This window comes from Triticum aestivum, chromosome 5A, assembly GCF_018294505.1.
Source record: "Triticum aestivum cultivar Chinese Spring chromosome 5A, IWGSC CS RefSeq v2.1, whole genome shotgun sequence".
Lineage (NCBI taxonomy): Eukaryota > Viridiplantae > Streptophyta > Magnoliopsida > Poales > Poaceae > Triticum > Triticum aestivum.
In genome coordinates this window covers 321542879-321559541 of record NC_057806.1, presented here as the reverse complement: position 1 = coordinate 321559541, position 16663 = coordinate 321542879, and the positions used below count along the sequence as shown (strand labels likewise).

At 48.8% G+C, this 16663-nt stretch overlaps 1 protein-coding gene across 1 annotated transcript; it reads right to left on the bottom strand.

The window, feature by feature from the left end:
* Positions 1–1224: 1224 nt before the first annotated feature.
* Positions 1225–2479, bottom strand: LOC123106862 (protein LURP-one-related 8). The gene is made up of 2 exons (XM_044528898.1): positions 2018–2479; positions 1225–1904 (listed from the first exon to the last, which is right to left on the bottom strand). Exons 1-2 carry the CDS (start codon positions 2333–2335, stop codon positions 1422–1424), a joined length of 801 nt encoding a protein of 266 aa, XP_044384833.1. The 5' UTR covers positions 2336–2479; the 3' UTR covers positions 1225–1421.
* Between the last annotated feature and the right edge of the window lie 14184 nt (positions 2480–16663).

Here is a 16663-nt window from a genome sequence, read left to right as displayed (position 1 = left end):
TCGTAAATCCACTCAACCTGTCGTAAGTTGAGCCTGCCTTGTGCATACAAGAAAGCCGACTGTTTAAAGCTTTGTTTTTTGCGGGGGACTTTTTTTTTGGACAAACGATACTTTATTTATTCGTATGTGAGAACCAACGTATCAGATACTATAAACGAGACCACCTCAACCGGAGGTGACTCCATCCAGGTGCCGGGGGTGTAAAATCTAGCTAACTTGGCTATTTCATGAGCAACTTGATTGCTCTCCCTGTTACAATGAGCGAACAAAACATGATTAAAGCTTTGTTTTTAGTGGGGGACTTTGTTTTTCCTTCTCGTAAAGCATCATAGCATCAAATTTCCTTGCGATGGACAAACTGGAAAAAATGTTTCTTAGTCCTGAAGGACAGCGGATCCTTTCATGATATTTGATTGATTGAATTTCAGCACTTCGGGTTTCTTTACGCGTCGCGGAAGAAAGCTCAGGTAACGGCTGAATTCGCTTGCGGAGCCTGGGCAACTTTGGTCCCTTTCATCCTGTGCATATTCTGGCTGTGGACTTTGGTCATTTTCATCTTTTACGCTGTGTGCCTGCCTGGTATGTACGCCAAAGAGGACCTTTGTTCTTGTGGCCGCGGAAAGAAGGCTTTTGTCTCACCGGATGCCCCTGGCTGGATGCCACATGACATGATAGGATGTGCTGATGGAACGGAATATTTCTGTCTTGTGCGTGCTCTGGATTGCAATTCGCCACATCTGCTGGTGCCTTTGCCAAGCGGTGAGTGTTCAGCGTTGGATTCGTTGCCTCTGTACTAGGTAACCTGCACCAGGTAATTTCCTCCCCGTCGTGGTCGTGTGTCCTGGAGGGCTTGGCAATGGCATGCCAACAACTAGGCCCGTCGCTTTGGCGCAGTTGCTTGGCCATTCATTGTTCGCCTGCTGGGTTGCCCAACATGTTGGGAACGTGGCGTAGGTCTCCTCCTTCGGCAGATGCACGGCAAAGGCAACCATTTTGGCTTAGTTTTAGTGCTTTGGGTATCCACTAATCCCACTGAATTTCTCAACTCCACTGCAAATGGAATTGGCTTCCTGAGGTCACAGTGTGCGTGTCAGTATATTTATTTTTTATGTAATTGAAGATTTTCTATACGCACTCGACCAGATTTTATCAAAGCGATTATCAAGATATTTGATGCTCAAGTCAGCTTACAAAATGACAGCAAACGCCACTTTGAGGCATGACGGTACTGCTACTCTTTTACAACCCGTACAAATGACCAAAAACCACACACTAATAAAACAGACAAAGAACAGCTCTTCGACATCGCAATGTCTTCAGGAAGGGGGCGGCGTTCATGCGCCTCTCCGATTCATCCAACCAAAGGACGAAAAACTCTTGACTGACGTGGGCGCACCGTCTAGTACAGTAGCTATTGATTATTACTGTGCAGAGCACGCCATTGGTGCGTAGGGCTTCCGGCAGATCCGGTCCATGACAACGACAATAGCCATGACCGTGGCGGCGTCCACGCCCGGCCGAACGACCAGGCTGAACACGTCGTCGCCGAGAGCGACGGGCCTGGACGACGACGCCGCCGCCGCCGTAGGTCCACCGGCTTTCTTCCTCAGTATCCGTGCCGCCTCCTGGCCGTCGCTCCTGGTGATCTTGCAGCTCCTCCTGGAGAAGCAGCCCTCCACGCGGTAGCCGGAAGGAGGGGACGGCGGAGCCCGGCAGCCGCGCCCTGACGTCGTCGCCGCCGAGGTCGTTGACATGTGGACCTCTGCGTCGTCCGTGCTCTGCAGAGCGGCGCACTTCCGCATGGAGAAGAGCTGCTGCGCGGAGGAGCTCTTGTCCGTCTCCGGGCAACCTTCTTCTCCCGGTGCAACTCTGTAGCAGTTCCATCGGTCGTGCAGGCTGAAGATCTGTCACGAGCAGAGAGAGTAAGAAGAGTTAGTAACGACCGGACGCAGAGTTTGATGGCGTGTTTACGTGGGAAGAAGCTGCTGTGATCATGCATGCATGCACGGTAGAGTACCTGCGGCCTGAGGGAGAGGAGAGGGGCGCCGCGGCCGTCCATGAGCAGCAGCTCGCCGGCGAAGGCCTTGGGGCGGCGGGCGTAGTTGTCGACGCGGAAGGCGAGCCTCCCGGCGGCGTCGTAGACGGAGAAGCCGTCGGTGCCCTGGAACCCCATGCTGGACCTCTTCCACACCGTGTACACAGCTGGCTGCTGCCGCTCCCGCTCCGCCGCCGCGGCCGTCCGCGCCGCGCGGCGGGCGCCGTCGCCGCGATCGGAAGGGTGGATCCTGCTCATGCTGGCTGGTCCGCTGGTGCTGCCAGAGAGCAGCAGGCACATACGGGCGGGCGGGCAGGCTGCTGGAGGTGCGCGATGGATGGACAAATGGGAATGAGATGGGCGGGAACCAGCGTGGTGCTTGGCTCTTGATTTGTGGAGCGAGAAGCGAGCGTGCGCGCGCGCGAGTCGATTGCGATTGGTGTACCGTGTACGTGTGCGCGCGCGTGTGGAATGTATCGAGCGAGGAGTAGGGGTGCGGGTGTCGTGAGGGGGCGGGCGCTCGATCGAGAATGGCTGCGGATTTTTTTTTTTTGAGTCCAAACACACTCTCATTTATTGATCAATATCCAAATACATAGGAATACAAGATAAATCCGGGGGATTAAGTAGCCAGAGATGGCGTCCCGGAGAGAGTCCCAAAGTGTGTTTGGCGAGGCTGTGCGCCTCAACATTTGTCTCGCGCCCTTCAAAGATGAAGAAGCATGCTGAAAACTGTGAACCTCGGGAGATGATCTCTTTAACAATGCTCGCGTAACGGCCGCCCGTGCCCTTGTGTATGTCCGCGACAACCTCCTTGCAATCTGAGGCTACCAACACATGAGATAGTGAGAGGTCGAGGGCAAGGGAGAGAGCTTCTCTGCACGCCAAGGCTTCGAGTGTCGCCGGATCATTAATACCTGTGTATCTTACTGCTGATGCACCAAGATACTTTCCCATGTCATCCCTGCAAACACGACACTTATAGACCCATCATGTGATGTACGCGAAGTAGCCCCATCAACATGAATTTTGCAGCAGCCTGCAACCGGCGGGATCCCTCGTCGCCTCAAGTGCGTGCTGGCCGTAGAAGAACCGGTCGGTTTCTTTTTTACTCTGGACTCATTAAGCTCACGTAAATACGTGTTGATGAAATGGTTGGTAGCATGTGGGGACTGAAAATTCTGTTCGTGAATGGCCTTGCGGCGCGCGTGCCAAATCGCCCATAGGGTAACTAGCACTCTAGTGAAATCTCCATGAGGTAAGCTATCCAACAAGGCAAAAACCTACCTCTTCGTATCAGGCTCAGTATTGTTTTCCATGACTTCAACAAGTTCAGGGTCTTCCAAAGCCCACACGCATCGCGCCATGTTGCAATGGATTAGAGAATGTTGCCATGAATCATCTGCTCCGCATAGCTCACAAGATTTTGTTACCGACATATTGCGATGGTGCCTCAAGTCGGCCGTTGGAAGAGACTGTTGCGCCAGTCTCCACAAGAAATTTTTTATCTTTGAGGGAACCTCAACTTTCCACAGTTTAGTCCACGCCTTCTTCTCCCCTTGACTATTTGATGAGTCTGGCTGGCCTTCTAGCCACGCTTCTCGCCGCAGTTTTGTATCTACCAACATACGGTAAGCACTACGGACAGAGAACAAGCCATTCCGTTCGTGAGTCCAGGACCAAAAGTCACGGATCTGCATCGTGCACAGAGGGATAGACCGGATGGCTGCAACATCAGTGGGTAAGAAGACCTCCGACAGTTTCTGAAGATCCCATTCTGCATCTGGCGTTATAAGCTCGGAAACTAGCTGTGGGGGATTCGTAGCTAAACTTACAATAGGCCTCATGTTGTGTTCTCTGGGTAGCCAATTGTGTCGCCATATATATGTGGATGCGCCATCTCCCACTCTTCTGATCATCCCTTGTGTCATCGTGTCACGTCCCTCAAGAATGGCACGCCAAATTTGGGACGGAGCACTCCCAAGCTCAGCTTCAAGGAAGTCACTAGAGGGAAAATATTTGGATTTCAAAATTCTGGCGCTTAAAGAGTGGGGGTCCATGAGAATCCTCCAAGCCTGACGAGCTAGAAGGGCAAGATTGAAAAGCTCAATATCACGAAAACCCAGTCCGCCGCTGTATTTAGGTCTTGTCATGACACTCCAAGACACCCAACTGGGTTTCCTTTCCCCTTCTTTACTTCCCCACCAGAACTTGCGTATAAGAGAGTTAATATGCTCACATAGTCCACGAGGTAACTTGAAGCATGACATGGAGTAGACCGGCACTGCTTGGGCAATGGACTTAATGAGAACATCCTTCCCTCCAACTGAGAGAATTTTTGCCATCCAGCCTTTAACCTTATTCCAGACTCTGTCCTTGAGGAATTTAAAAGTGCCATTTTTACTATTACCCACGTCAGATGGCATTCCCAGATACCGTTCAGATAAAGATTCATTGGGTACATTCAAAGCATCCTTAACATCTTCCTTGAGTGCGTTAGGGCAACCCTTACTGAAAAAGACAGAGGATTTGTTTAAGTTTACCTTCTGACCTGAGGCATTGCAATAGCAATTCAATAGGTTTGACAACTCATTAGCTCCATCTGTATTGGCCTTGACAAACAACAGGCTATCATCTGCAAAGAGTAAGTGGTTTACCGGCGGTGACGACGAGGCCACTTTGATTCCACTGAGGTGCGATGATTCATTTTTGTTTTTTAGGAGGCACGAAAGGCCCTCCGCTGCTAGCAAGAACAAGTATGGAGAAATGGGGTCTCCCTGTCGAATCCCTCTGGTTGGCTTGAACTCTTCAAGTTTGCCACCATTAAACATAACTGAAAATTTTACCGAAGTAACCATCCCCATGACAAGAGATACCCAAGCTGGTGCAAATCCCAACTTTATCATGATGGCTCGTAGATAATCCCACTCCACACGGTCATAAGCTTTCATCATGTCCAACTTGACCGCACAAAATCTGTTTTTCTTTGCCTTGTTCCTCTTCATGAAATGGAGGCACTCATAGGCAGTTATTATGTTATCCGTGATCAGTCTGCCAGGCACAAAGGCAGATTGCTCCTCAGAGATGATATCAGGTAGAATCTGTTTCAGACGGTTGGAAAGCACCTTCGACGCGATTTTATATAGCACATTGCACAGACTGATAGGACGGAATTGAGAGAGCTGGGTGGGATCTTTTACCTTGGGAATCAGGACTAAAATAGTTTCATTAATTACCTCCGGGCTTTCCTCTCCTCTCAAAATGCGCAAAATAATATTTGTTACCTCCACACCGCAAATATCCCAGTGTCGTTGAAAGAAGTGTGCAGGGAAGCCATCTGGGCCGGGTGCTTTTGTTGGGAACATTTGGAAAAGCGCTGTTTTGATCTCTTCCGGAGTGTATGGTGCAGTTAACATGTCATTCATCTCTTGCGTCACCTTCGCCGGAACCACATCCAGTACTTCATTCATGCCCGATGTTCCTTCCGCAGAGAACAGATTTGAGTAGAACGTATTGATCATATTAATCATCTCCTGCGGATCCTGTGTTAAAGAGCCATCCGCTCGGGCTAAAGTCTTGATAGTATTTTTCTTCGTACGCATATTGGCCCGGCGTTGGAAGAACTTAGTGTTCTTGTCCCCGTCTCTAAGCCAGTCCACCCTGGATCGCTGCCTGTGTAAGATCTCCTCCATATGGTATAGTTCCACCAAGCGATCCACTATTTTTGTCTCTGCATGTGAGGGCCCAGAGCGACCGGGTTCATTCTGTAAGACTCCCAACTCCCGTTTCAGTTTTTTGATCTCTCGGCAGACGTTGCCTATCTTTGCACCACTCCATTGTGTAAGCTTGCCTGAGAGTTCGAACAACTTTTTACTCAGTGCTTGAACAGTTTGTGCGCCAGAGAGGCTGGACCATTGCAAAATCAGAGCATCACGGAACTCGTCGTGTTTCTCCCAGTGCAGTTCGTACCTGAACATTTTCCTCGACGGGCCCCTGTCATCATTTGGTTCAAGCTGTAGGCGGATTGGGCAGTGATCCGAAGAGGCGCTCGTTTCATGCACTAGAGTCGCCGAGGGGAAGAGTAGCTGCCAGTCATTGTTAGCAAGGGCACGGTCCAGCCGTACACGGCAGAAGCCACCCCCTGCCGTCTTCTTCTCAAAAGTCCAAGGTTTGCCGACGTAGCCAAGATCAATAAGTCCGGCGACATCTGTTGCGTCTTGGAATCCCGCCATTTGTGCGCTTCTCCTCTGGCTAGCGCCCACGTGCTCGCTAGGATGAAGGACTTCATTATAATCCCCGATACAAAGCCATGGAAGGGTTCTGGCCGTAACGAGGGACTTAAGGAGATCCCAAGTCCTATACCGCTCGCTAACATTAGCTTCACCGTATATACATGTAAGGCGCCAGTCTTCTCTATTTGGAATCGACACAGTGGCGTCTATATGGTACTGAGAATAACCAAAAACACTGATATTTATTCCATCATTCCAGAAAACTCCTAGGCCGCCGCTGCGACCCGAACTACCAACTGCATAACAGTGATCGTAACCTAAAGTGCTCGCCATACTCTCGACACGTACTTTGGATATTTGTGTTTCAACAATACATAGTACGGCCGGGGCAAATTGCCTCGCTATATCGCGAAGCTCGCGAACTGTCGCGGGTTTGCCCGCCCCGCGACAGTTCCAGCAGATAATATTCATTGAGCGCGGCGGCGCTCCTCCAAGGAGCCCACCTGTTCGCTCATTTTGTTCGTCGATTTGTTGGGTGACGACCCCTTCTTTGGCTTCTTCCTATCACGTGGGTTTTGGTATCCTGGGGGAGGGGGTGGAACCAGTATTATCTCCTTCGGCTGAACATGTACAGCAGGATTCTGGGCGTGACGTTCTGCAGTATTCTCGACTGAAACCCCAAGAGCATCATCAGAAAGGTCAAGCTTCTTCTTAGCAGTAGGTTCGGTCTGATCGGCATCCTTCTCCACGACGTCTGTCTTGAGTGGGCTTTCCGCTGTGTCATTCAGGTCCACGTCCTCTTGCAAGCCCGCTTCCTGTGATGATCGCTTCTTGGCTCCATCGCCGTTACCCCGGCCTCCATCAGCGTTGCCGCGTCCACCGCGGCCTCTGCCTCGGCGTCCAGGTGCACCCCTGTTGTCACTAGTATAGCTGAAGTTGCCTCGGCCAGTCTGATTAAACTGGGTCGAGGGGAGACTCCTTCTCTTGGCTAACATCCATTCACCATATTCAATCTCATCAGGATTGTGGATACCATTACCACACTCTTCAAGGATGTGGCCCATAACACCGCAGACTTCACAAAAGAAAGCAATCTTTTCATATTTCACTGGTAACAATAGCCTCTCTTCACCCTTGATATTCAGTGGTGTAAACCTAACCAATGGCTGTGCTACATTGATCTTTGCTCGTACCCTGACATAGTTCCCCTCAAAAACTCTGGTAGGGTTCATCTCCACACTCTTTACTTGACCGATTCTCCGTGCTAATTGATCCATGATCGGTTCTTTGCGATACAGTTCTGGTGTGTCATGAATCTGCGCCCAGACATACACGCGATCAAGAACGACCGCCTCAGGCTTCCCCTTACCATCGTACTCTTCTATGATCACCATGAGTCCCCTGAAGATCCATAGCCCTTGATGCATCACCCTATTCCAGTCTCCCACGCAGAACAATTGGATTACAAACAAATTGTCACCTGCCTCGCGGATCTCTGGGTCATAGGCGAGACGCCATATGTATTTCATTGTGTTCTTGAAAGCATCCACGCTGAAGGGCTTCTTGGTGTTTACCTTGGCGACCGCTAACCAGCGCGCCTCCTTGGCAAATTGCGAGATTTCCTCCTCGCCCACGATCACGTCATCAAGCTCAGATTCCTTCAGCTTCATGTTTTTCATGGCCGTCTCCAGATCAACCGCCGCCTTGCTCCTTCTGCTACCAGTGGACCTGCCGCCCGGAGTACCAGTTGAGGAGGAGGCCGCCATCGGATCTCAGGAAAAACCCTACCGCCCACACTGCGAAACCGAGGCCGGGTGGAAGGACTAGCCGACCCCGAAATCAGCCCAAGTACACAAGTGGGGGGAGGGAAGACAGATCTGACGCTCGACGGGATGAAAACCTCGACGGCGACCGAAATCGCCGGAGTAAGAAAACCCTAGATGGGTACCTCACCCTAGATGGGTACCTCTCGCTGCGGATGGATGGGTATGGAATAATGGAATGGAGACCTGGCTTGCATGCATGCTGGACAACGAGTGCGCGTCCCAGTATTTAAGGCCGGTGTTGCAAGCCCGCAACAGTCACCAGCCCGTTAAAGCCCAAAAGTGCCGTCTCCGGCTCTCTGTCCGGTCGCTGCTACTCGCTCCGTCCAGTGGAGACAAAGTATAAAGCCATTTTTGTTTTTTCCCTCAAAAAAAGTATAAAGCCATTTTGCTGGTAAAAAAAAGTATCAAGCCATTTTTCAGCAGAAAGCCATTTTATACCGCTCAAAAAGAAGAAGCAAAGCAGATAGCCATTTTTCTCAGTCTAGTGAAGTGCCACGTGTCTACTTCTACTAAAACTAGCTTTTTGTGCGTCAGGGTTTGGGGTCGATGATGGGCCCAGTCGTAAGGGAGTGAATCATTGTATGAGCGTTATGTTTGAGTTTACTTTTGGGTGAACGTGACATATCCATATTTTATTTTTTATATGTTATGTGTACAGTTATATGCACATAACAGTTTAGTATACCCCGCACACCAAATACGGCATCCATCGGATATGAGCCAAGCCATGAAAACAACAACAGCAGAAGTGTAACTAAAAGCCAGTCCAACTCTTTTTTTTTTCCGGGAGAAATAGCATTGCATTACTCTCAATCACAACGTCTTTACAATCATATGATGCTATTTCCACTACTTCATCTGGACCAGCTCCTAACCAAGTCAAGGTCCTACCTTGGGTTCTAGCAAACTTAGCTAAGCAATCACTAGCTTTATTTTGAGATCTAACTATATAAAAAATACAAGTCTTCCTTAAACCCATTAAGTGCTTAATCTCTCTAACAATAGAAGAGTAAACTGAGCGATCCATATCTAAGCTTGATATGAGAGATACCGCTTCGAGGGAATCCATCTCCACCACGATCGGCAAATCACTTCGCTGCAAGGCAAGGGACAAGCCTTCCATACACGCGCACAACTCCGCCTCAAGGGAGTCTCTGCACGAAAACAACACCCTGCATGACGAGAAGTTGATAGCCCCTCGATGATCACGTAAGATCATGCCCGCACCCGCTTGTTCCGACGCAACAAAAGATTCGTCAGTATTCAATTTGCACCACCCCGGCTCCGGTGTAGTCCAACTCCGTTCGTCCTGATCACCAACGCTTCTCCCCCTTCTCACTGTATGCTTCCATGCAATATAAGTTTTGCCTTTGGCTGGGTCAGCCTGTGGATTCTGCTTGATACCAACCAAGGACACCAGATAGCTTTGCAGAAATCTTAGAGAGACTTCCATAGGCGGGGCAGGCTTAGCATGAACTAGCTCGTTCCGGACAAACCAGCTCCTCCAGAAAATCATTAATACCATTGTTCGTTCAAGGTTAGTAAGAGGATCCAGGACGTGTAGCAGTCATTCTTCCTCGTTGTTAAGTATTGATGTGATATCCGGGAGCCTCCACACCTTGGCCATAGCCACAAACAGATCACGCCCAAACTGACAGCGCACGAACGGATGAAAGTTATCCTCCTCTTCTCCTCCACATACCTGACACATACCTGTGGTTTCCAGTCCAATACGGTGTTTCCTCTGCCATGTGGGTAGTGCATCATTCGACAGGCGCCAAGCGAAGTGCTTCACCGTTGGAGGGGCGTCACACTTCCATATGAAGTCCCAGCAAGCATAGCTTCCCAAAGGCGTCGAACTGGACGCCACCGCAGAACTACGATGAGCCTCATCGAAAGCCAATTCGTAAGCTGATTTAACTGTAAAAATACCATGTCTGCCGGGACCCCAAGCGATCACATCTCCCTCCATTCTAGGAGATGCACGAATCTTCATTATTTCATGTACATCCGCAGCCACAAAATATTCCCGAAGGAGCTCAACTTTCCAAGACCATTAGTGTTTAGCAGATCAAAAACAAACCGAATGCGGCAGCGCCCTTGAGGAGAGATCGGCTTATATGAGAAGGGTCTCGGGATCCAGCTATCCCGCCACACCCTTATGCTTGCCCCGTCCCCTACTCTCCATAGCAGCCCATTTTTCAACAGTTCCAGGCCATGGCATATAGCCTGCCAAGATGATGACCCGTTCCCAGCAAAAACTGTGTCTTCCAACTTGCCATCTGGATAATAACGTGCTTTTAAAACCCTAGCACATAGGCTGTCTGGCTTCGTTAAGAGCCTCCACGCCTGCCTAACCAACAGGGCCTAGTTAAACAGCTGGAAATCGCGAAAACCAATACCTCCCCTGTCCTTGGGTTGCAAGAGATGGTCTTCCAGTGCACCTTTCTTTTACCCTTTGCCGATCCCCAATAGAAATTCCGCACCATGCGTGTAAGATCATCACAAACTGAAAACGGTAATTTGAAGACACCCATAATATAAGTTGGGAGTGCTTGCGCTACCGACTTAATCAACACTTCTCTCCCCGGTTGCGCCAAGAGACCACCCTCCATTGTATCAACCGTTTGGTGAGCCGAGTCTGTAGATTCTGAAAACGCCCTTTAGACATCCGCCCATCCGGCGTCGGCAGGCCCAAATATTTCTCATCGAAGTGAAGGCTCGTGATATTAAGTACTGACCTTACTTCCTCCTGAACCGTTACGGGGCAAGCCTCGCCAAAAAGAATGGAGCACTTGTTGGGGTTTAGGCACTGCCCCGTCGCCTTCCCGTACAAATCCAACACCACTTTAACCTCATCTCCTTGTTCTCTAGAAGCCTCAAAAAACAACAAGGTATCATCAGCGAACAATAAGTGTGAGATGCCCGGTCCTCGTCTAGAAACCTGCACCGGCATGATGTCACCCGTAGCCACTTTGCTCTTTAGTAGAGCTGATAAACCATCTGCCACAAGCAAAAAGAGAAACGGAGAGAGCGGATCTCCTTGCCGAATACCACATGTCGGCGCAAACGAATCCAAGAGGGTTCCATTAAGTTTGACAGAGTATCTCACCGACGTGACACACGACATTATCCAGTCCACCCATCGCTGAGAGAAACCCAACTTTTGCATCATTTGCCTCAAGAAGACCCAATCCACTCGATCATATGCTTTTGATAGGTCCAGTTTGTAAGCATAGAAACTTCTTGTGGGATCCTTCTCCTGCTTGATATGATGGATACACTCAAAAGAAACTAGTGCATTATCTGTAATCATCCTTCCTGGAATGAAGGCGCTTTGCTCAGGAGAGATGAGATCATCCAGCAACGGCCTCATCCTATTCATTAAGCACTTGGAGATGACCTTATAGATAACATTACACAGACTAATGGGCATGTAGTCTATGATTTTTACCGGGTTGGGAACTTAGGGAATAAGTACAATAGATGTAGAATTCACTCCCTCCGGCATGACACCAGTGCTGAAAAAAATCCTTCACCGCAGCCAACACACCCTCCTTAAGAGTGTTCCAATTCCTCTTAAAGAATCTAGCGGGGAAACCATCCGGACCCGGAGCTTTTAGTGGCCCGATTTGAAACAAAGCATCCGAGATCTCTTTATCTGTAAAAGGCGCACACAACTTGGTGTTATCCTCCTCGGTCACCACCGGGTTAATTAGTTCCAAAATAGGCGCTGCATTAAGTGTGGGGTCAGCTGTGAAAATGTCATGAAAATAACTGTTAGCCACTTCCCACATAGAGGCAAGATCGGAGTGAACTACACCGACACTATCCGTCAACTCTCGAATCTTGTTCTTCCTCTCCCTCCAGACTGCTTTGCTTTGAAAATATTTTGTGTTTCTATCCCCCCCTTCAACCACGTGATAGGCGATCGTTGTAACCAAAGCGTCTCCTCTTGGTACAAAAGCTCGTTCATCTTGTCCGTCACTTGCGATATCCGGACGATCATCGTTCATATTCATCAACTCCTCTAGCTGAGTGCGGGACTTGGCAAGCTCTCTGGTAATATTACCAAATTTTTTGCTCCAAACCCTGATAGTTGTCATTGTTTTAGATAGAGCGTCCCGCAACTGAGACATATTATGAACTCCCCCCACTGCTTCCTAGGCCTCCTTTATCACCTCAGGCAGTGACTCATCACGCTCCCAAAACACCTCGTATCTCCTCGTATCTCCTCTGCTTTCCACCTAGCGGCCCCAGATCGGCCGAACCCTTTAGGACAAGGGCCACATGATCTGAACAAGGCGAAGGAACATGCACTACCGTAGCATATGCAAACAAGTTCCTCCACGCATTAGTTGCAACTGCCCTGTCCAGCCTTACCTTCACATTACCTCCTCCTCCCCTCTTATTATCATATGTGAAGGGAACACCAACGAAGCCAAGGTCAACTAGGCCATAGATCTCCAACGTATCCCCAAAAGCAATCATTTGTGGCTCTCCACGCGGTGTAGCAGATAGATATTCAAAGTCCCACATGGCCTCGTTGAAGTCGCCGACTACAAGCCAAGGTAGGTCATTTACGACTTTTAGCTACTCGATTTTTGACCACATGATGTGCCTGTTTTCTACTCGTGGTTCACCGTAAATACAAGTGATCCTCCATTGCGCCGCCCCCTCCTGGACACGGACCAGTGCATCAATAAAGTGTTCTTCCTTTTCCAAGATCTCCACTTCGTAGTTCTCATGCCAAAAAAGAGCGAGACCGCCACTCATACCAATACTGTCAACCCCAGCAAAACCCTTCAAACCAATCCTCCCACGCACCTTTTTTATTTTCTCAGCCTTCTGTCTTGTTTCACACAAAAACACCATATTGGGGGAATGCGACTGACAGATAGTCGCTAACTCACGAACTGTCCGGGTATTCCCCCCTCCCCGGCAGTTCCATCTTAAGACTTTCATTGGGCTCGACGGTCCCCCTCGGAGGAGGTCGCCTCTTCAGTCATAGTTGTGTCACCATCATCCCCCTCTTCCCCTTGCTTTTTTCTCTTTACAATGGGCACCTTGCCCGGTGTAGATGACGAGTCCGGCACATTATTCGCCCCTGATCCACTCCCCCCCTCCAACATCAGGACGGTGTTCGGGACTTTACCCGCAAGGTTTGGCACTGGTTGCCCTCGCACCATAACAACACCGTCTGCCCCCATAAGCCTCTTGCGGGCCGTCCGCACATCGTCATCACCAATATTGGGAGTTCCTGGCACTGTGTGCACACCGCCCCCACATGCTGAACAACATCATCTACCTTACTTGCCTGAGCTCCTACTGAACCGCCCCTTCCTCCTGAGCCTCCTACGCCTCTGCCTCCACCTCTACCAGCCCATCTCGCTCCCCCCACGCCTTGGCCTGCTGACCTCCCTCCTCTACCACGCCCTACACCACCTCCCGCCATGGCCGGCTCACTAATCCAATGCAACCAATCCCCCCATTCGCACCCGGCGGGGTCATGAATCCCGTCCCCGCACTCCTCTACCACATGCCCCATACAACCACAGAAAAAGCAAAAATCCGGCAGCTTCTCATACGTAACAGGGTACCGTTTCATCTCCTTAAGGGTGATACTCACAAACCTCACCAATGGCTTCTGGACATTCACAAAACCCTCACCCTTAAGTGGCTAGCTGGGTTAATCCTCCCCTCGTTAACTACCATCGTAAATGGCGGCTCTCCGACCTTCTTGGCTACCTTCTCCGCCAACTCCCTCTTTCTTGTGAGCCCATCCGGCAAGCCTTTGATCCTCGCCCATAAAGGATACATATCCAATGCATATTCAGAGACGTTAGTGAACCCATCGTATTCCACAATGACCACCGGATCTCTTCAAAATTGCCAAGGTCCTCCATCCATTACACTGAGCCAAGAACAGGTTCAGCCCTTTGATGTTGAAGGTAACTCCTTGGGCACAAGCCCATGCATTCCTCATTGAATTCAGTAACGCCGCATGACTAAACGGCCTCATAGTATGAACTCGAAATAAACACAGCCAACGAACATCCTTAATCAACTCATCTACCTCTCCTGAAAGATCGAGGTCCTCCTCCTTCAAACACGTCTTCCAACTCTGGGTCCGGGCCAAATTGATCCCATCCATTAGTGTCCTCTTCCCGATCTACAACTTCTTCCCGATCTGCATCTTCAACCTCAACCCCCGCCGCCTCCATGGATCCAGCCCCGTTCGCACCCAAAGGCGCCCCAGACTCCCTTCGATGTCCTCCTGCAACTCCCGCCTCCGCACTAAACCCTAGATCGCCTTGGTCTCCCTTCTTCCCGCCCTCGATCTCCTGGGCTTCCGGATCCGCCATGCAACAACACAGGCTTGTTCTCGAGAGCCAACCCTAGTGAGTTGTTGGCCAGGATCGCTAAACGTGACGTTGGATTTGTTGGGTGGACTCCGGCGGCGCCGCCGGAGGAAAAGGTGGACTCTAGGGAAACCCTAAAGGAAAAGGTTCTCTCAAGCCAGTCCAACTCAAGTGAATCACACAATGAAGCAACCGAACGTAACAACCTGGGTAAAAAAGAGAGGCTTAACTCATGACTAAAGGATGGCGCAGTCACCCTCTAGTTATAAATGATGAGTTGAGGAAATAGAAATCAGAGGGGAAAAAAGCTTGCTTTCTATTAATACGTATATCAATTAAGAGATGATCTATTAGCAACAATATCCCTCACCATATATTTAAAATATCTAGTTATTAGAGGTAAAACTAATAGCTAACTCATTGTACATCAGTTTTTATTGCCATCTCTAAATTACGTGTCAGATTTAAGGTAAGACTATCTTATCAAACACTGCACATGTCCTTAGTTTATGTCTCTTGAAATGTGTCATGCTAAACTTATTTTATAAATATCATGAGAATTTAGTCACGGGAAATAAAACAAGTTGATTAGATAAAAAAAATCACAAAATTTATTTTATTGTGACCATGCATGTTCATATTTCTCACTTTTGGAATAGAGTTATATGAGCCAGTTCTGTTGTGATGGTTGGTTACACGTGGCAACCTGGGTATAGGAGAAAATCAGTTTTGGAACAGACAATTGGCTGGGTGTTTGCCCTGCCTATTTTCTTCTGGGATTTCACGATTCTACACATTATTGCGGGGATACTCTGCAATATATTTCAATAAGATTTAGTTACATGGAACATGAATATTTGGACTAATAACATGAGAAGTAAAACTAAAAATACATACGATTTATTGCATTTGATTATTTTATAGTTGTAAAAAAATATTTAATACAAATAGCATAATTGAATGAAAATTCTCATAAATGTTTGCATTTGACGTGGGATTTTCCTCATGCATGTTGCATGCTGAGGTGATATACTTGCATTCCGTGAGGAATAAGTTAGCAGAGGCTAGCTATTGAGATATAGAAAATGACAAGGATTTCTACTGCGTGTTCTGCGATTCCTTTAGGCAATATTTCTCTCCTATAATTATGCAATGGCAGGATGATCTTATGAATTTATGATGGTCACGCAATCCGTCTACTTGACTCATGCCTAATATGGTTTGGATGCGAGGGCATCTCCGTTGATCACCTATCCAAGTTTGTCAGCCTGTGGGAAAAGCTCTCTCTCTCCTCCACCTAAATCCGGAAAGGGCGGATACTATCTCATGGAAGCTAACGATGGATGGTCATTATTCGGCTGCGTCGGCCTACGAGGTTCAATTCCGGGGCTTAGTGGACACGGACCTTGTGTAGAATGTCTGGAAGATTTGGGCACCTCCAAAGTGCAAGTTTTTTGCGTGGCTCGTTATTAACAATAGGATTTAGACAACTGACTGACTGCAAAAGCGGGAATGGCCTAATTGCAACTTATGCCCTCTTTGCAAGCAAGTTCAAGAGACGGCGGCGCATCTACTTTTTCGATGCAGATACGCTGTTAGAGTTTGGGGCATGATAAAGGTCCGGCTTGGCCTTCATGACGTGAACCTTCTGGATTGGAGCCACATGGACTCCGTTAAAGATTGGTGGGGCCACAACGCGTACAGAATGACGCAATCCCGAAGGCCGCTCATCTCCCTCATGCTGCTCATTTCATGGGAGATACAGAAGGAACAGAACACAAGGGTCTTCCACAATGCTGCGATGCCGGCCGAAGTTATTGTCACAAAGATAAAAGAGGAGTGTAGTCTGTGGTGTCTTGCTGGGACTAAGCACTTGCGTAATTTATTGCCGCGAGAGTGATATTTTGTAATTCGGCCTCTGGCCACAAACTCTAAACTTTCTTCCTTATTGAATGAAAATGGCAAATCTTTTGCCTAGCTTAAAAAAATGGTTTGAATGCGTGACACTGAATGTATTTTTTACGTGAAATCACCCTATAAGGGCAACTCTAACCCATCCTCTAAAGTTAAGGGAGGATCCGGCGGAGTAAAGTTAGTGGACAAAAAAATTACTCCACTAACGGTGACCGCACCTACCTGATCCTCTATACTTAGTGAAGTAAAAACAAAATTGTGTAGATTTTGTGTCCAAGCCATATGAACTTCTAA

Excerpts from the sequence above, each read along its gene's own strand:
- LOC123106862 (XM_044528898.1), bottom strand. The coding sequence starts at position 2,335 with ATGTGCCTGCTGCTCTCTGGCAGCACCAGCGGACCAGCCAGCATGAGC. Across the intron at positions 1,905-2,017 it reads TCCTCTCCCTCAGGCCGCAG|ATCTTCAGCCTGCACGACCG; the intron begins GTACTCTACCGT and ends TGCTCGTGACAG.